Source organism: Tursiops truncatus, chromosome 7 (genome assembly GCF_011762595.2).
Source record: "Tursiops truncatus isolate mTurTru1 chromosome 7, mTurTru1.mat.Y, whole genome shotgun sequence".
In the NCBI taxonomy this organism is placed as follows: Eukaryota; Metazoa; Chordata; class Mammalia; order Artiodactyla; family Delphinidae; genus Tursiops; species Tursiops truncatus.
In genome coordinates this window covers 44,279,991-44,300,811 of record NC_047040.1, presented here as the reverse complement: position 1 = coordinate 44,300,811, position 20,821 = coordinate 44,279,991, and the positions used below count along the sequence as shown (strand labels likewise).

At 35.8% G+C, this 20,821-nt stretch overlaps 1 protein-coding gene across 6 annotated transcripts in view; it reads left to right on the top strand.

Annotated features, from left to right (window-relative positions):
* PMS1 (PMS1 homolog 1, mismatch repair system component) overlaps positions 1-20,821 on the top strand; it is a 98,551-nt gene that overhangs the window by 13,676 nt on the left and 64,054 nt on the right. For all 6 annotated transcript variants that reach the window (XR_002175632.3, XM_073807496.1, XM_033859955.2 and 3 more), the window contains one exon: positions 4,218-4,320. Coding sequence is in view for 5 of the 6 variants with exons in the window: in XM_073807496.1 (XP_073663597.1) it covers positions 4,218-4,320 (103 nt within the window). In the remaining variant the exon portion in view is untranslated. The remainder of the gene's footprint in view (positions 1-4,217; positions 4,321-20,821) is intronic.

Sequence of the window (20,821 nt, the reverse complement as noted above, 5' to 3'; positions counted from 1 at the left end):
ATTACTAAGCATACTGACCAGAATGAGCTAGAGATAGTGAAAATCCTGTTTTGACCTGTTCATAAAATTTTTTAAGAAGACTCTTTGTATATATTCTTCCTGTTACATAATAAAACACACAATAAAAGATTTTATTTCCTTTTAGGCTGATATTTTGTATACATTATGTTAAAAATGATCTTTTTTTCTCCAAGGAAATGTATGAGAAACTCGTGTAAGTTTTTTGAAATAGATTTTAAATGGAGGCTAAATTACATCTCAGTTTTCAGAGGAATACAAAACAGTTTTGATTTGTTTTGTTTTCTTCAAATTAGAACACACTCTGGACGAAGATTCAGAAGCCTAATTATCATTTCCAAGAGTTTAAATAAGAGAGTTGGCCAAAGGCATAAAACAGGTTGACTTTTCCGAGAGCCAATTTTTTTTTAATCTATAAAGTGCAGATAATGATTTGAGAGTTAAATGAAATAATATGTATTAAAGTATCTAGAATATGGTCATGTGCCATGAAGATGAAAGTTATTTTTATTCTGGACTTGAATGTGAAAAGTAGCATGCGTCTGTATCACGTAAGGTGATGGCGTCATCAGGCTTGCTCATTCTCTTGTTGGTAAGCAGTATTTCACCTTAACTTTCAAAGTTTATGCAGACTCCTCAACATTTTCAGGAAATCCTTTCTAAAATTTAACTGCCATTCCTAGGTAAATTCCTTCTAATTCTCACCAATGGTCTTTATTCTGTAGCTTAAGTTCACTTTTTTTCTCTTGTTTTTCCTTGGGAAGAATTAGAAGAGTTGCCAGCCATCCTCATGCATAAAACTCATGTTTATTGATTCATTCATCCAAATTTTTTAAAGTGCTTATAATGTGCTATGTGTTATTTTGATCTATCAAGTTCATTATACATTTTGTGATGAGATGAAAAGGGATGTATAGATTTGTTTTTGTTTTATGTTACATTAAACCTCCATGGCTGAAGGGGGGCAGAATGAGAAGCTAAGTCATTCTGTTTTGAAGATGGGAGTTGGGGTGCCCTTATTTGTGGTTCCACATAGCGAAGATGGGAGTTGTGATGCCCTTATTTGTGGTTCCACATAGCTGTAAAAGAGTAGTAGAGGGAAGCCTCTAGCTTCATTCTGCTGTTTCCTGCTTCCTGTTCCACAGTGTAGGATACCTCCTGTGTCCTTTAGAGCCATTGTGGTAGGGCTTTAATTAGAATAGGCACAGGATTTTTGAAACACTTGGTATATCCTGCTTCCTAAATAAATGCAGCCTTCTCACAAATAATAAAACTCTGCTGAAAGGAGAAAAGCCAGGGCCAAGATCTCCCTGTTGCTAGTCTCCCTCAGTGGACTATCTGGAGGAAGGCTCTGAAATCATAGTATAGTTATGCACAGGCAGGCAGGCATACTCACACAGAGAAAGAAAAAGACATTTCAGTGATCCATGCACAGTCCACATTTTAGCTGAATCATGAGGACCATTTACCTTAGTTTTCAGATTTGTGTTTTTGTGCCAAAGTATTTGTCCAAAAGTCAGCCAAAACAAAACAAAAAAACCCACAAAACTTTAATATGATTATCTTCAATGAATTTTTGTCAAGAGAGGATATTTTTTCCTCATGAATTGCTAGGATACATCCTAAGCTTTTCAATTTACTTTCTTTTTAAAACATTGAGAAAAATTGTACTTATCTAAAATTTAAATGCTTTTATGTAATTTTAACTTTTGTAATAGTACTATAATTTCTTGAAACTCAGTAACTGGACCAGACAGTCGGTTTTTAATAACTGATAACTGATATAACCTCTAAGGACTTCTAAAACTTCTTTTAAAATAAACCTCTCATTTTAAAATTATTTAAAATAAATTTATTTATTTCTTTTCTTGACACCACTAGATTCATTCACTGCCACAATTCCTCAATGTCTCTAGTAGGAAGCACCAGTAATAATTTGTAATATTGGAGATGCTCCTGATGGTGGAGTTGCTACAGATTCGAATGTGTTAGCTGCTTCACAGCTAACACATTCTGAACCTGTGCCTCATCCGAAAAAAGGTTTCCTGCCCAGGACACAGAGTCATATGATGAAATGAACTCTTGAAATACAATTTTTTGCTTTGAGGAACACTGTATTTCATGAATTTGTGAAACGTGCTTAGGCGTGTTATCTTTCACTGTCTTTTGAAGTGAATTGCAAAGCATTTCCTATCTAAATAAATTTCATAGTACCCTAAACATTCTAGTTTTTTAAAATTTGACATTGGAAAAAAATATTGTGTTCTCTTCTTTTTTTACCATAACATAAATGTTACATTATGACCACTAAGGTTCTATTTTGTTTTTTAGCACTTCAGTTTATCTTGGCTGGAGTATATTTATTATTCAGTAATGTGTTTAAAGGATGAACACGTTGATATCTGTAAAATGCCCTTAAGTAGTTAACACAAAAACCCATGTAACCTTATAAACTATTAGCATCATCTTCATCTTATCATCACCGTCCTCTTAAAATGATAGTGTAATCATTTATTCAGGACTATCTAGCAAGCCACTGGCAGGGTTAGTACTAGAACTCAGAGTTTCAGGGCTGCCTTTGCTCAGTGACACCAGCTTTAGGTCAGGTGGCTAGCTCTTTGGAGAATAGAAATAGAATTCAGTTGACCATGGCATTTTGGAGAAGTGGTTGGTTAAATGTAGAATTGTTTTTAAAGGGACAATCATAGAGTAATTAAATTAGAAACAGGAAAGAAAATCTCTAGCAATTTCTGTCTTCTTTGTTTTAAACAAACTTTACTAGAGGAAATCACTGTTGGACACAATAGAGTTGGGATGTAGGTAGGAAGATTGAGATTGGTTATCAGGAAAACTTTTAAAATACAACTTTTGAACCATGGAATATATTTTTAGAAGAAGTAGAATAATCACTTAAGAGTATATACAGAGGCTCACAACTTTGTTTCAGGTACAACTCTTTGAGGGAACAGTTTTGACGGAAATAGCAGCCTGCAGCAATGAGCCTCTAATAAGGATTTTATGGACGTCACCCTTAGACAGAACCTAATAGACTCTACTAGGACTGTAAGCTAGAGAAACCAAATTTTTTTTGTGGTGACTCTGGTTTTCCCTTCATGGTACCGACATGTTCCACAGAGCCATTTGGCCTACCAGAAATCAGGGCATGGTTAGGACTTGGTGACAGAACCATTAAATGTAGACCCAACTGGACCTGGATGAGTTCCAACAGTGGAGCTATATATTTGTGGCTTCTTTCTAAATTATATAGATTTATTTTAAGCTAGCTCTGCTGAGTTCATGGATGGCTGAGAAAGATTGCTCCCAGTTTTGGATTAACATTACTCACTAGAAATGTGAGGAGGCTACCCTTTTCTGAATCCACCCTGCTTTTTTTTTGCCAGCATTCCCACTCCCCACCTATGGTATTTTCTGATAATGGAATGTTTTACTACTGTTATAGCATGTACACTTCTAGTAATCTCACAAAGTAGGTAAATAGAAAGCTGAGGGTGAGGATTGCTCAGAAGAGTTCAGACATTCTTAAAATTTATATTTCTATGACTGTAACATCTTAGGAAATATTTTCATGCTGAATGGAATCCTTTCTTACATGTTTTAATGCTAGTTTTTTAATTAATAAAAATTTTACATTTAAAACAATGAGTTCAAAGCTTGGGTTTAAGAAAAAACTGCACATAAATATACATATATGTATAATTTATTTATTTTTATTCTTTTGAACCATTAACTTGAAATAGAGAAGTGCAGTTTTATCAGAATATAAAGGAAGGAGGGAATGATCACTTTACAAAAGGATTTTTCACTTTGCCAACAAATTTATGGGAATTGTCTGTTAAAAAGCAAGCTTCCCTAATGCAGTTGATTTGATTTTACAGATATAAGTCATTTAATACATACAATACAAATAGCCATTTCAAGTATACTGATTTGTGTACGTTTTAATTAAAGTAAAATATTTGAAATAAAAATCGGTAATTTGCAACATAGAAAATGTAAGCTAGCCTATTGCTTATTAATGTAACTCTAAGGAATATTTCAAGAGAAATGGTTGTAAGACCTTATTAAGTAAAACTTCTATCAATCAAGGAAATATATAATTATTATTTTAAATCTAATTTTACAATAAGCCCACTGCAATAACTAAAATCATAATTTTATTAGAGTTTTTTTTATTCCAGGTTTTAATTACAACAAGGACTGCTGCTGATAATTTTAGCACCCAGTATGTTTTAGATGGCAGTGGCCACATAATTTCTCAAAAACCATCACATCTTGGTCAAGGTAAGAGAGAAGCTTTGTAGCATTCTTTGCCTTTTCTGTCTTGTTTGTTTTAAAAAAATTGTTTACTCCTTAAATTCAAGTGTATTGCTTTGGGTTTGTTTCTCATAAAGGCTGGTTAACTTCCAAGTGAACATTCAGTCTTACTTTACCTGCTAACCTTTTAAATACATAGAGTTGTCCTCAAGAGGAACTGTGTGAAAGACTTTGAGCGACAATATGGATTAGTTATTCTGAAAAACTCTTAAGAGCAGTTGTTTTACTATTGCTGGATTACTAGTGTCTTCTTTACATATGAAGGATAATATTTTCTTTAAATGCCTAAAACATTATTGATTTAGTAATCATGATAATAAACCGTCCTATCAAGATATTATGATTAAATAATTAATTTAAAATATACCTATTTATGGAAAACTTCAAACATTTTTGGCACCAGGGACTGGTTTTGTGGAAGACAGTTTTTTCACAGATGGGCATGGGGGTGGGGGTGGGGGTGAACTTGAGCATGGAGAGCGGCAGATGACACTTCGCTCACTCGCCCACCACTCACTTCCTGCTGTGCGGCCTGTTTCCTCATAGGCCGTGGACTGGTAGCGGTCCACGGCCTGGGAGTTGAGGACCCTGGAATGGAGTACCCATCACTCAGTTTCAATAGTTATCAACTCATTACTAATGTTTCATCTAATACTCTCAGCCACTTCCTTCCTTTCTATATTATTTGAAGCAAATAAATATATTATAAATTATATCATATATAAATATAATAATATTCTATTTGTAAGTTCTCTTTTTTTTTACATTTTTTTTAACTTTAAAATTTTTTTTATTTATTTATTAATTTTTTTGGCCACGCACACCACATGGCCTGTGGGATATTAGTTCCCCAACCATGGACTGAACCTACGCCCCCTGCATTGGAAGCGCAGAGTCTTAACCACAGGACTGCCAGGGAGGTTCTGTAATTTAGTTCTCTAGTGTTTTATACACTTATGTAATTTTAGTACGTTTTAATTGACATCTTATATTTTTAAGTTCGTCTACTACTTATTTACTTCTAAAGAAAAAAAATCTCTTCAGGCTTGAGTTTCACATATTTCCTTTAATCTTTTTCATGCTGCTAACTTCTGGTAATGGGATCTATAAATTTGAGAGAATATTAAAGATATGCCCTGTTTAGAGTCATGTGCAAAAGAATGATTAGATCTGAAAAGGGACTTCTGTTGTTGTTGGGGGTTTGTTTTTGTTATTTGTCCTTCCAATTTTGTTGTAAGTTCATTTAAAATTTTTGGGTTCCTCATTGTAATTTATCAAAGCATTATATATATATTTTTAAACATCTTTATTGGAGTATAATTGCTTTACATTGTTGTGTTAGTTTCTGCTGTATAACAAAGTGAATCAGCTATACATATACTTATATCCCCATATCCCCTCCCTCTTGCGTCTGCCTCCCCCCCTCCCTATCCCACCCCTCTAGGTGGTCACAAAGCACTGAGCTGATCTCCCTGTCAAAGCACTATATGTTTTTCTGTGGTTTCTTCCCTCCAGTTTTCATGTTAAATTATTGGATTTATTTTATTTTCAAATGACTTCTCTTTGTCTTCATTGAAATTTATTTTCTTGTATCTTAATACTGATACCAAATTTTCTCATCCTTTCTCTTATTTTATAAATCCTCAAATTAGTTACTTATTACTTTTGCCCATTGAGAATTATTTTTGCATCTACATAAAGAGTTAATAGGGCTTCCCTGGTGGTGCAGTGGTTGAGAGTCCGCCTGCCGATGCAGGGGACACGGGTTCGTGCCCCGGTCCGGGAAGATCCCACATGCCGCAGAGCGGCTAGGCCCATGAGCCATGTCCGCTGAGCCTGTGCTTATGGAGCCTGTGCTCTGCAACAGGAGAGGCCACAACAGTGAGAGGCCCGTGTACTGCAAAAAAAAAAATAAAGAGTTAATAGGAATTCTTAAGAAAACACACTTTTTTCTCATTTATTCAGTTAATAAAAATGAGCTCAAGTCTAATAGTGATTTAGTTTGATGTATTATATTGTACATGTTTTAATTAAAAGTAATAGATTGTGATTTTTTTTCTTTTTTATGTACTGAAGATAAAGACAAGGAGAAGGCATTTTTTAATATTGTCCCTATTCAGAAATGCTCTGACCCCAGTTCTTGAGAGTTGAGATTAAGAAACCATTAGGAGATATTTGAGTGGCTAGCCTATGGAGTACTTTGAAGTAATCTAGTCACCTTATAAAACTTAACTGTATTTATTTTTATCTTGGTAGTAGCCAGTCTAATCTGGATGGCCAGTGGCTCTGCATCACTCATACTTCTCATGCTTTTCTGTATCCATTTCCATGGGAACTATGAAATAACAATCCTTAAATATGGTATCCTTCTGATCTTTGCCCAGTCGCTTATTGATTTTTTTTTTCTTGCTGACATGAGTCTTCTCTACTTTAGTGAGACCACATAAGCATATTAAGAAATTTCTACAGTCAGTAAATGAACCTTATTTTCTTTAGCATATTCCTTTTTTTTTTTTTTTTTTTTTTTTTTTTTTTTTTTTTTTTTTGCGGTACTTCGGCCTCTCACTGCTGTGGCCTCTCCCGTTGCAGAGCACAGGCTCCGGATGCACAGGCTCAGCGGCCATGGCTCAGGGGCCCAGCCGCTCCGTGGCATGTGGGATCTTCCCAGACCAGGGCACAAACCCGTGTCCCCTGCATCGGCAGGCAGACTCTCAACCACTGCGCCACTAGGGAAGCCCTAGCATATTCCTTTTATCTTAAGAAACTACCCACTTAGAAGGTCAACATTTGCGAAACCAGTCACTGCCTTTCGTAACTCACTTTTTTCCCCCAATTACAGCTGGTTGCCTAGGAAAACAACAAAAAGTCAAACTCTTAGTTTCTTATTGCTCTATGTAGACATATAAAAATCCACAAGCACTTTCAAAAGTCTTTTACATTTATATTGCCTTAGTGCTGATAGTTTTTGAGTGATTGAATCACAGACTCACATTTCACCACCTGTCATTTAAATATTTTCTGTGTAACATAAAACTACAGTACAACCATCCTAATTAATACCTGTGCATTTAGGGTTCTTGTAGATTAATTTCTGCTGTGGTGTGAATATACTTGCTTAGCAGTTACTCCTCATATCATCTGATAGGATGATGACACCTGTAGATAGCCTAACTGTAGATGCAGGGACAACTTACGACAGAGTCTTTCTTAGGCATTGGAAAATTCATTACCCCTTTAAAACATGTTTTAAAATGTTTAAGAATAGTTTTACTAGAGATTCCAGTTCTGTTTTTTCCAGATGTAGGTATTTGTTTTATGGATTAATTTAATCATTTAAAATGATTTATGTGTTTAATAGAATGTCATTTTAAATTACCCTTCTGTTCAGTTCTAAGACGTTTTTAAAATTAACAAGAAATGTAAAAATAAACTTCTAGCTTTTAAATTCTTTTACCAAGAACTCTGACTAAATTATTTGTTTTGGCCGTATCTTTTTTCTGTCATCGCTTCTATTCTCTTTACCCTAGATAATCAGCATTAAGCTTTCTAAGTTGATTTACCCTCCTGGACAAATTCTTTTAACACCTCCTAGTACTTCTGCCTTAGGAATTTCTCAGATATCAAAAGTAGTATATTTAAAGTACTGTGATCAGGGTATATCCTGTCCCTACTCTTATTAGAGTTATTAGAGTAATGCATCATGTTCTTTGTAAATCCCTGCTATGTGTGATTGTGCAGGTGTTTAAGGATTTTTTTTTTCATGTTGAGAATGGAACTTTATTCATTAAATAGTTTAAGAAAACTCTGATACAGTCAAGCAATCATACCTCTTTACATTAGGAATATAAATAGCTGCTTTTATAAATGGCATAACATAGAGTCATGTAAAAATATAACAGAGAGCATATTACAGACTGCAGTTTAATTCTGGTGTTTATAGAATGTGCTAAAGTTAGAGAGCTGAGCAGTTCTCTTGTAAAACATGATAGTATACTAAGGCCTCCTCCCTATTGGCCAGTATTACTTGGTACTTTTTTTAAGGATATACATTTCATTTGGAATCAGCAGAGTTTTCCATCATTAAGTTTTATTTGAACATATATATAATTCTTGGCTTACTGGTAATTCTCAGTTTGTTCAGAGAAAACAGTTTTAGCTGTTGAAGCAATAATTTATCAATTAATATATGGATTAGGTACAGTGTGGTCTTGGATGCAGAGATATATTTAAAAGCCAACATACATCTTTTCCTTTCATGAACACATATTTTGCCCTACTGATTTCTGCCTACCTTCCTTCCCACCATCTGTCCACAGCTACAGTGTATGTCATTATATTTGCACAGGCTAGTGGAGAACACAGGTGAGTGAAAGGAATTCACAGACGAGTGGAGAACACAGATGAGTAAACAGGCAATGACAGTAAAAAGAAGCCACCAGCTGCCTAGAGGAAGGTGAGCGAATTTTTCAGAAAAGATAACATTTGAGTTTGAAAATGGTAGTAAGGAGGGGTGAGAGCATAACCTTTCAATAAGAGAAGAATGATGGCTCTAGAAGATTTCGGGAGACCATTGCTCTCTGTGTAACAATGAGGGGGAAAAACACATAAGTTAAAATCTTGTATTTTTTAAAACTCATTGGAGAACTGTGTCACAAAGAAATTAAATGAACCAAGTTTAAGAGGAAGATGACCCTTCTTAGGTGCACCTAGGCACAAAGAGATTGGTGGCTGCTTGTATCCCTGAGAGCATTAACTGAGCCTGGAGGCATAGGCATGCAAAGGAGCAAGCCTACTATAGACAAGGGATCTTTTATGGCCCTAGGAGAAACCAGCTGAACTTTATTAGCCACATGTGAGCTGACATGACAGATTGGAGGATAGGATCCTCAAACACAGAGCTAGTTCACCCAAGAAGCCAAATCTCATCAGGACTTTTGCTGAGTAAGCAGTGGTGAAGAAAGTTGGGACTGAGCTAGAGAGAGAAATATCTTAAAGTCTTACAGTACTTAGATCCCGAAGCCTTGCTAGAGGCAGAGAGAGACCCGATTCCATCCTCAAGACATTTGAAACCAGAAGTGAACTGGAACTAAATAAAGGGGCAACTCAGCTCCAACCCAGATGAACTCCTCTAATTATATATTGAAGAGCTCTATTCTTCACTCTAGCTGTTTGATGAGAAAGTGAAGTACGTTCACTGGGGGAAAATATCTATTTCAATATCTATTGTTCTTTTATATATTATGTCTGATGAAAATAAAAGTATTGAGAGACATGAAGAAAGGAAAGTGAGGTTCATAGTCAAGAGAAAAAATAGTTGATATAAGCAAACTTGCAGATGTTTGAATTAGGGACAAGAACTTTTAAAACTACTGTTAAAGAATTTAGAGGAAAAGATGGTCAATTGGTAAAAGGTGGAGAATATCAGCAGAGAAATGGAATTCTAAAAAAGAACCTAATGAAAATTCTAGAACTAAAAAATGTACCACTAAAAATAATACAAAGAAGTATAGCTAAAAAGCCAATAAAGTAGATAAACTGGTATACTAAGCATGACATAGCAAAGTTCTGTGAGAATGTTTGGAGGTAGTAGATGCAGGAGATTAGGTAAGAAAATGGTAACTTGGATATTAGGTTATGATGGGCCTGTTTTATCATGGTAAGGAGTTTGTACCCTTTCTTGCAACCAGTGATTAGCCCCTGAAACTTTTTAGGTAGAGGATGGATATCATGCTATTTAAAAAAATTAACCAGTAAGACATTATAACTCCTACCGTAATTTATGTCTTACTGGAAGAGATGTTATCCTGAACTAAGGTTTGAGGAGAAGGAAGGAACTTGACATAAATTTGAGAGATATTTTGGGGATAGAATGGATAGGGCTAGGTGACTTAAGCAATATTGGTAGTAAGAGGTAGAGGAAATCTAGAGTACCTGCTTTTAGAAACTGTTGGATGTCAGTGTTATGTGAGAAAGGGAGGATAGATGTAGTATCAGACTCAAGAAGAAAGATTATGAGTTCAGGTCTGTGTGTGGTGATTTGAGGTATCTTTGGGATATCCAGGTAATAATTTTGAATAAGCATCTGTATATAACTTGAGTGTTATAGGTCTAAGATATATATCTTAATTATAAGATGCATGTTTTGACATCTCTGAAAACAGGTTGTGGCTTATAATAAATGGCTTCCTCAAATCCTTTTTGGACAAGCAGTTTTGTGCATTGTTTGTAATTTGTGTGTTGATTTCAGGAATAAACAACAATTTTGTATTTTCTTTCTGAAGCAACAAATGCTTTATGAGACCTAAAAAGAGAAAATAGCCACAAGTGAAAAAAGCTGCGTTAAATGCAAAAGGATTGCTGTCACATGCCAAGCATTGAAATTGAAGACACCAGAGGAAATTGCCTTATCCATGGGACTAGTTGAAAGTAATATCAAAGCATGAAAGTCTGGTGTGACTAGTTCTGTTTTGCATGGGACTGTTGTTAAGGCATTGTAGCATACTTTAATTGGCCTGTTTTATCTTCTTTAGAGTTTCATAACAGTATGGTGTTTCTTACAGTTTTGATGAAAAGAATCATTGGCATATGAAAGGCAGTTGAAGCTGTTGGAGTAGAGGAAAAATCTAGGGAGAATGTAGTGTGAGATGAGTAGAAGGCATAAGAGGTTTCAGAACAGGGTGTGATGTGAATTCTTTTGTGAGTGTGACCTCTGTTTAGCAATGGAGGCAGAGTGCATACTTGTTCTGCGTGCATTCCTTGATCTGTCAACTTTACCTCAGAACTTAACAGTAGCTTTTTTACTTCCCTAAGGCAGAGAATACCAGCACCACGGTGTTACTAGTGAGGAATACTGTGGTGTTCCTAGGACTTTTGTTCTTTGGTGGAAGTGACATGTACATTTAGGCCAAGAAAATACCCTACATAAAAATGGAGGGAGGCCAAAAAAGAAAACCATTTTAAATTGTTAGTACAGTCATCCCTCAGTATCCGATTGGTTCCAGGGCCCCCTGCGAATACCAAAATTCTCAGATGTTCAAGTCCTTTATATAAAATGGTGTAGTAGTTGCATATAACCTACATGCATCCTCCCATATATTTTAAATCATCTCTAAATTACTTATAATACCTAATACATTGTAAATGCTATGTAAATTGTTGCCATTGCACGCAGCAAATTCAAGTTTTGCTTTTTGGAACTTTTTGGATTTTTTTTTTTCCCAACTATTTTGGATCTGTGGTTGGTTGAATCCGCTGATGCAGAACCCACTGATATGGAAGGCTGACTGTGATATGCTAATGAAGCACCTAATCAAGAGAAAAAAAGCAGAAAAACATCAGGTGTGAGCAAAGTAGAAATACAGCTTTTCCTTTGGTCCTATTCCACAAAGATCTTTTTTTCCCTAACCTTGTTTTCTTTTTTTTTTCTTTTATAGTAAATTCCCTTCCAAAAATTATAAAAATACAATGTGTGCTTCTTTAACTACAGAAACAATTTAAACAAAGTTTCTACCTACTACCTTATTTATTTTATTTTCTTTCTTCAGTGCATTCATTCATTTGTTCAAAAATTCTTAGTTAATTGCCCACAGCTTATTAGTCATTGTTTGAAGTGCTGGGGATTTAATGGCAAACATGGTAGACAGTTACTTGCTCTCATGCTCCTTGTATTCTAAAAGAAGAGGCAGACACAAGTTTTTTCAAATATTGATCATTTCTAGGAAGAAATAAAACGTGATTTAACTTTGGGAGCAACAGCCTTTGATAGGGCATTCAGGAATGGATTCTCTAAAGAGGTGTTACTTAGATTGAGACTGAAGGTTGATAAAGGAGTTAGCTATGCAAAGGGTAGGGGATAGAACATGTGCAAAAGCCCTCAGGTGGAAAGAAATCTGATGCGCTGGAATAACAGAAGGAAGGACATTGAGAGGAAAGAAGATATCCATAGTGAAGGTTATATAGGACCCTGTAAGCTTTATCCCTCTTTATTCCTAACTCTTTTCTCCAGTTATTACCCAATGTAAGAATCATTTAAAACATTGAGTTCCAAGCTATTGGTAGGATTTCCCCAACATGATATTTCTTACATTTTAAAAATCTTTATTTAACAATTATATTGTAAATGCCAGCTACATTACCATCTTCTGTTTACATTCAGGTCTTAAGATTCTTTGATCACCAAGTTTATTTTCTTCTCTTATTGTGAAATCTCTTGTTTTGATATAATTGTCGCTTGTTTAGTGTTCATCCTCCACTGTTTTCATCATATATACTTTGGTTGATATACTTTCAAATCCTTGCAGGTCCCAAACTGTCTACATTTTGTCCATATACATATCATATCTTGATGTAAGTTTCTTAATTACACCTAAGTAGTTTGAGGTTGTCTTCTACTGTTATAGATAACAAATTTGATGCAAGTCTTTCCTCATAAGGAACTTATGCTTTCTGAAGGTTTGGAAAACCTTTCCGTTCTCCTTAAAATTTAGGACTTACAGTGGAATGTGGTGTCTTTTTTTTTTTTTTAATTCCTACTTGTAATGCTCTAAGCTCTTGAAACCTGCACTCAAGCCTTTAACTCAAGAAGATTTTCTTCTATTACTTATTTAATTACATCTGCATTTGTTTCTTTTTCTCTTCCTGGAACTCCTGATTTTATGCTAGGCTTCTAAGTCTTATATTTCCCTCTTGATTGTCATTTCTTTGTGTTTTTGCCATTTCTTATGAGCAGTAGGTCAAAAGTTGACCTTTGCAGCAACTTTCAGGTTTTTTGATTCCAATTCACAGTAAGAAATACATTTTGCATAGCAACCCAGTTTATACAAATCTAATCAAAACAAAAATTCTTAATGCAATATATACACTTACTATGTGTGATGCATTCTATTTTTGTTCTCGTTCAGTCTATTTGTATTTTAGTTTTTCTTGTTTGTTTGTTTTTAATGCTAGTTGCTGTATACTGAATCAGTGATTCTCAACCAAGGGCAATTTCCTACCCCCACCAGGAGGCATTTGACATTTTCTGGAGACATTTTTGATTGTCACAACTGGATTGGGTGCCGACTGCATCTAGTAGGTAGAGGCCCAGGGATGCAGCTACACATCTTGAAATGCACCAGTCAGCCCCCACAGTAAATGTTTGAGAAACCATACACTAAATTGTTTTTTTGACTTTTCAGTGCTTTGTATCTCAACCCTGCGGTACATTCATTAGAATCATGTGAGGAGATTGATTTAATAAGTCGGGATTAGCTGGTGACTGGTAGTTTTAAAAGTTGCTCAGTGTTTGAAAAAACACAGACTTAACGGTTTATGGCCTTGAGAAAGCATCCAGTACTAATTTCATGTTTTTTTCCCCAACAAAAGCTAATTATTAACCTGATATTTAAGCAATATACTTTTTATACCTTTATTCAACGTTTTTTCTTTTTCTTTTTTTATTGAAATATAGTTGATTTACAATATTAGTTTCAGGTGTACAATGTAGTGATCCAGTATTTTTATAGGTTATGCTCCATTTAAAGTTATTATAATATACTGGTTATATTCCTTGTGCTGTACAATATATTCTTGTAGTTTCTTTTATACAAAGCAGTTTGTACCTCTTAGTCCTCTACTCCTATCTTGCCCCTCCCCCTTCTCACTCCACTAGTAACCAGTATTTTGTTCTCTACATCTGTGAATCTGTTTTATTATTTTCATTCATTTGTTGTTGTTTTTAGATTCAACATATAAGTGAAATCATACAGTATTTGTCTTTCTCTGTCTGATTTATTTCACTAAGCATAGTACCCTCTAGGTCCATACATGTTGTTGCAAATGGTAGAATTTCATTATTTTTTTCATGGCTGAGTAGCGTTCCATTCTATATATGCACCACATCTTTTTCATCCATTCATCTGTGGTTGGACACTTAGGTTGTTTCCATATCTTGGCAACTTAGGTTGTTTCCATATCTTGGCAATTGTAAATAATGCTACTGTGAACGTTGGGGTGCATGTATCTTTAAGAATTAATGTTTCTGTTTTCTTCAGATACATACCCAGGAGTGGAATTGTGGGATCATATGGTGGTTCTATTTTTAGTTTTTTGAGGAACCTCTATTCTGTTTTCCATAGTGGCTGCACCAATTTACATTTCTACCAACAGTGTGTTAGGGTTTGCTTTTCCCCACATCCTTGCCAGTTTATTTGCAGTCATATGATAGCCATTCTGACATGTGTGAGTTGATAACTCATTGTGGTTTGATTTGCATTTCTCTAATGATCAAGCACTGTTGAGCATCTTTTCACATGCTTGCTAGCCATCTGTATATCTTCTTTGGAAAAATGTCTATTCAGGTCTTCTGCCCACTTTTTAATCAGGTGTGTTGTTTTTTGATATTGAGTTGTTTGAGTTGTTTATATATTTTTTATGTTAACTCCTTATTGGTCATATTATTTGCAAATATTTTCTCCCATTCAGTAGGTTGTCTTTTTGTTTTGATAACTGTTTCCTTTGCCATGCAAAAGCTTTTCAGTTTATTTAGGCCCCATTTGTTTATTTTTGCTTTTGTTTCCTTTGCCTTAGGAGACACGTTCAAAAAAATATTGCTCTGATTTATGTCTGAATGTTATGCCTGTGATTTCTTCTAGATGTTCTAGTCTTATATTTAGATACTTAATCCATTTTGAGGTTATTTTTGTAAGTGGTGTGAGAAAATGTTCTAATTTCATTTTACATGTAGCTGTACAGTTTTCCCAGTACCACTTATTGAAGAGACCATTTTTTCTCCATTGTATATTCTTGCCTTCTTTGTCATTAATTGACCATAAGTGCCTGAGTTTATTTCTGGGATCTCTATTCTGTTTCACTGATCTATGTGTCTATTTTTGTGCCAGTACCATACTATTTTGATTACTGAAGCTTTGTAGTGTAGTCTGAAGTCAGTCTGATACCTCCAGCTTTGTTCTTTTTTCTCAAGATTGCTTTGGCTCTTCAGGATCTTTAGTGGTTCCATATAAATTTTAGAATTATTTGTTGTAATTCTGTGAAAATGTCAAGGGGTATTTTGATGGGGATTGCATTAAATGTGTAGATTGCTTTGGGTAGGATGTACATTGTAACAATATTAATTCTTCCAATCCATGAACACAGGATATCTTTCCATATCTTTGTATCATCTTTAATTTCCTTCATCAGCGTTTTATAGTTTTCAGAATATAGATCTTCCACCTCCTTGGTTAAGTTCATTCCTAGGTATTTTTGATGCAATTTTAAATAAGATTGTTTTCTTCTTTTCTTTCTCTGATAGTTAATTATTAGTTATTAGTTATTTCATTATTACCATCAGGTTTCTGTATATTAATCTTGTATCCTTCTTTACTAAATTCATTTATTACTACTAGTAGTTATTTGGGGGGAGACTTCAGGGTTTTCAATGTGTAATATCAAGTCATCTGCAAAAAGTGAGTTTTACTTCTTCCTTTCCAATTTGGATTATTTTTACTTCTTTTTCTTGTCTGATTGCTGTGGTTAGCACTTCCAATACTATGTTAAATGGAAATGGCAAGAGTGGGCATCCTTGTGTTGTTCTGTTGAGCATGGTATTAACTGCGTTTGTCATCAACGGTCTTTATTATGTTAAGATACATTCCCTCTATACCAACTTTGATGAGAGTTTTTATCATGAATGGTTCAATTTTATCAGATGCTTTTTCTGTGTCTATTGAGATGATCATGTGATTTTTATCCTTTTTGTTAATATAGTGTATCAGATTGATTGATTTACAGATGTCAGACCATCCTTGCATCCCTGGAATAAATCCCACTTCATCATGGTGTATGATCCTTTTCTATATATTGTTGAATTTGGTTTGCTAATCTTTTGTTGAGGATTTTTGCATCTATGCTCATCAGAGAGATTGGCCTGTAATTTTATTTTTGTAGTGTCTTTGGTTTTGGTATCTGGTTAATGGAGGCCTTATAGGGTGAATTTGGGAGCGTTCCTTCCTCTTCAATTTTTTGGAATAGTTTGAGAGGATAGGTATTATTTCTGCTTTATATGTTTGGTAGAATTCCCATGTGAGCTTCTCTGGTCCTGGGCTTTTGTTTACTGGGAGTTTTTTATTATAAAATCAGTTTCACTGCTAGTGATCAGTTTGTTCAGATTGTCTATTTTTTCCTGCTTCAGTCTTGGAACATTATATTTCTAGAAATTTATCCATTTCTTGTAGGTTGTCCAATTTGTGGGCATATGACAGTTTATAGTATTTTCTTAAGATTTTTTTCGTATCTTTGTGATATTGGTTGTTATTTCTCTTCTTTCATTTTCTTGTTTTGTTTATTTGGATTCTCTTTTTCTTGATGAACCTGGTTAAAGGCTTATCCATTTTGTTTATATTTTTAAAAAACCAGCTCTTGATTTTGTTGATCTTTTTTATTGTTTTCTTGGACTCTTTATTTCCTCTCTGATCATTATTATTTCATTCCTTATGCTGATTTGGGCTGTGCTTGTTCTTTTTTTCCTAATTCCTTTAGATGGTAGTTTAGGTTGTTTATTTGAGATTTTTCTTATTTCTTGAGGTAGGCCTGGATTGCTATAAACTTCTCTCTGAGAACTGCTTTTGCTGCATGTGATAGATTTTGTAAAGGTGTGTTTTTTTTTTCATTTGTCTCAAGGTATTTTCTAATTTCCTTTTTAGTTTCTTCATTGACCCATCAGTTTTTTAGTAGCATGTGGTTTAGTCTCCACGTGTTTGTGTTTTTCCCACTTTTCTTTCTGTAATTGATTTCTAGTTTCATACTGTTGTGGTCAGAAAAAATGCTTGGTGTAATTTCTGTTCTCAAATTTTTTTCAATTTATTTTTATTTATTTTTATTTTTTATTGCTGTATGCGGGCCTCTCACTGTTGTGGCCTCTCCCATTGCGGAGCACAGGCTCCGGATGCACAGGCCCAGCGGCCATGGCTTACGGGCCCAGCCGCTCCGCAGCATGTGGGATCCTCCCAGACCAGGGCATGAACCCGCGCCCCCTGCATCGGCAGGCGGACTCTCAACCACTTCCCCACCAGGGAAGCCCTGTTCTCTTAAATTTTTGAGAATTGTTTTGTGGTCTAGCCTGTGATCTCTAGCATGGAGAACATTCTGTGTGCACTTGAAAAGAATGTGTATTCTGCTGTTTTGGATGGAATGTCCTGTAGGTATCTATTAAGTCCAGCTGGTCTAATGTGTTATTTAAAACTACTATTTCCTTATTGATTTTTTTTTTTTCTGGATGATCTGTCCATTGGTGTAAGTGGGGTGTTAAAGTCCCCTACTATTATTATATCATTGTCAATTTCTCCCTTTATATATGTTAATATTTGCTTTATATATTTAGGTGTTCCTCTGTTAGGTGCATATATATTAATGAGTATTAAACTCTCATTTTGTATTGATCCCTTTATTACTGTATAATTCTCTTCTTTGTCTTTTGTTACAGATTTTGTCTTACAGTGTTTTTTGTTCGACATCAGTATTATTTGCCCCAGCTTTCTTGTTATTATTTGCATGAAATATCCTTTTCCATCCCCTCACTTTCATTTTATGTATGTCTTTAGCTCTAAAGTGAGTCTCTTGTAAGCAGCATATAGTCAGGTCTTGTTTTTTAATCCAATCAGCCATCCTATGGCTTTTCTTTCTCTCTTTTTTTTTTTTTTTTTGGCCATGCCCCACAGCTTGTTCCCCTACCAGGGGATCAAACCTGGGCCCTCAGCAGTGAAAGCCCAGAATCCTAACCACCAGGCTACCAGGGAATTCCCAGCTACCCCATGTCTTTTTTTTTTTTAAATAAATTTATTGATTTATTTTTGGCTGCGTTGGGTCTTCATCGCTATGCGCGGGCTTTCTCTAGTTGCGGTGAGCGGGAACTACTGTTTGTTGCGGTGCGGGGGCTTCTCATTGTGGTGGCCTCTTGTTGCGGAGCATGGGCTCTAGGCACATGGGCTTCAGTAGTTGCAGCACGCGGGCTCAGCAGTTGTGGCACACGGGCTTAGTTGCTCCACGGCATGTGGGATCTTCCTGGACCAGGGCTCGAACCCGTGTCCCCTGCATTGGCAGGCAGATTCTTAACCACTGCACTACCAGGGAAGACCCTATCCTGTGTCTCTTGCTTGGAGCATTTAGTTCATTGACATTTAAAGTAATTATTGATAGGTACGTACTTATTGCAATTTTGTTACTTATCGTCTGGTTGTTTCCGTATATTTTCTCAGTCGTCTTCTTTTAGGTTCTTTCCTTATGATTTGATGATTTTCTTTAGTGGTATGCTTGTCTTCCTTTCTCTAGTTTTTGTGAATCGTATTTTTTTTTTTTTTTTTTTGGCTGCGCATGCCGCTTGCAGGATCTGTTCCCTGGTCAAGGATTGAACCTGGGTCATGGCAGTGAAAGCCTGGAATCCTAACTACTAAGCCACCAGGGTACTCCCTCTATTGTAGTTTTTGATTTATGGTTACCGTGGGGTTCATATATGTTGACCTATAATTGTATCTACTTGTTTAAAACTGGTAGTCCTTTAAGTTCAAACACATTATAAAAGATCTACATTTTTTTCCTCCCTTCTCCCACATTTTGTGTTTTTGATGTCATATTTTACATCTTCATTTTTATCCATTAACCTGTATTGTAGTTATAGTTAATTTTACAATTTTTTGTCTTTTAATCTTCATAGTAGCATGCATACTTAAGTGGTTGATGGACAGCCTTTACTATATATTGGTTTTTGCTTTTTTTTTTTGGCTGTGCTATGCGGCGTGTAGGATCTGAGTTCTCCGACCAGGGGTTGAACCCAGGCCCGACCAGGAGTTGAACTGGGGCCCTCAGCAGTGAAAGCTTCGAGTCCTAACCACTGGACTACCAGGGAGTTCCCTATATTTGTTTTTAATAGTGGGATTTTACTTTCCAACAGATTATTACTTCTTGTTGTAGCCTTTTCTTTTTCTTAGAGAAGACCTTTTAACATATCTTTTAAAGTCATTTTATTATTGATGAACTCTTAGTTTTTGCTTGTCTGAGAAGTTCTTTATCTCTCCTTCAATTCTAAATGGTAATCTTGCTGGGTAGTATACCCTAGGTTGTAGGTTTTTTCCTTTCAGCACTTTATATCTATCATGCCACTCCCTGATGGCTTGCAAAGATTCTGCAGAAGAATCAAATGATGGCCTTATGAGGGTTCCCTTATATATGACTCTTTGTGGGGGGGTGGTTGTTGCCTTTAGAATTCTCCCTTTATCTTTAATCTTTCTATTTTAATTATGATATGTCTTGATGTGGGTCTGTTTAGGTTCATTTTGTTTGGGACCCTCTATGCTTCCTGTATTTGGATATCTCTTTCCTTCTTCAGGTTTGGGAAGGTTTCAGCCATAATTTCATCAAATATATTTTCGACCCCTTTTCTCTCTGTCTTTTCCTTGGACCCCTACAAAGCAAATGTTAGTATGCTTGATGTTGTCCCAGAGGTCCCTTAAACTCTTCTCATTTTTTAAAATTTGTTTTTCTTTTCATTGTCCTGATTGGGTGATTTCCATTATTCATATTCCAGATCACTTATGCGTTCTTCCTGTATCACCAAGTCTACTGTTAATTCTTTCCACTATGTTTTTTGTTTCAGTTATTGTATTCAGTTCTGACTGGTTCTTTTTTGTTTCCTTTTAGTTCCTTGTTAAAGTTCTCACTTTGTTCATCTGTTCTTTTCCCTAGTTCAGTTAGCATTCTTATTACTAATGCTTTGAACTCTATCTAGTAAATTATTTACCTGTGTCATTAGTTGTTTTTTTCATGGGTTTTCTCTTGTTCTTTCATTTGAAACAAATTCCTCTGTCTTCTTATTTTGCTTAACTTTTTCTGTCTCTATGGAATTTGGTGAAACAGTTACTTATCTTGGCCTTGTAGTGGCATCCTTGTCTGGGAGCATCCCTATACTGTCTGTGTGTGCCAGGTGCCTTTGGTGGGAGAGCTGGATTTTATATGAGCATGAGTTACATCTTCCCCTATGGAGTAGTGGCAGCTTTCACCTTGGTTGGGGAGTAGGGCTAGAGATAGATGGGCTAGAACCAGAGTCACCTGTGAGCTGGGGCTTCTCTGCTCAGTGGCCAATACCACCCTATTGGGGATGGGATCAGGTCCCATGTTGCTGGAATAGAAGGTCTGAGGGTCAGGTCTGAGCTGGCTTTCTTCCCTCTAAGTGTGTGCTCTCCCCTCCCAGCATTGGCACACTTGCCCTTAAGGGGAGCTGGAGCAAGAGAGGCTGGTGTGGGTGCTTCTCATGGGTCGGGGTGCAGGCTGTGGTGGTCCTGGCACCAGTTAGAATTCCATACTACTCTTGATCTACTCTCTCCAGGAGCACCAACAGAGGCTGACTTCAACCCTGCTCAGATGCTGCATCGGGCCTGAGCCGGCTTCACCCTCTACAATTGTGCATTCTTTTCAGCCAGGACAGCCCTTGCCCTAATGT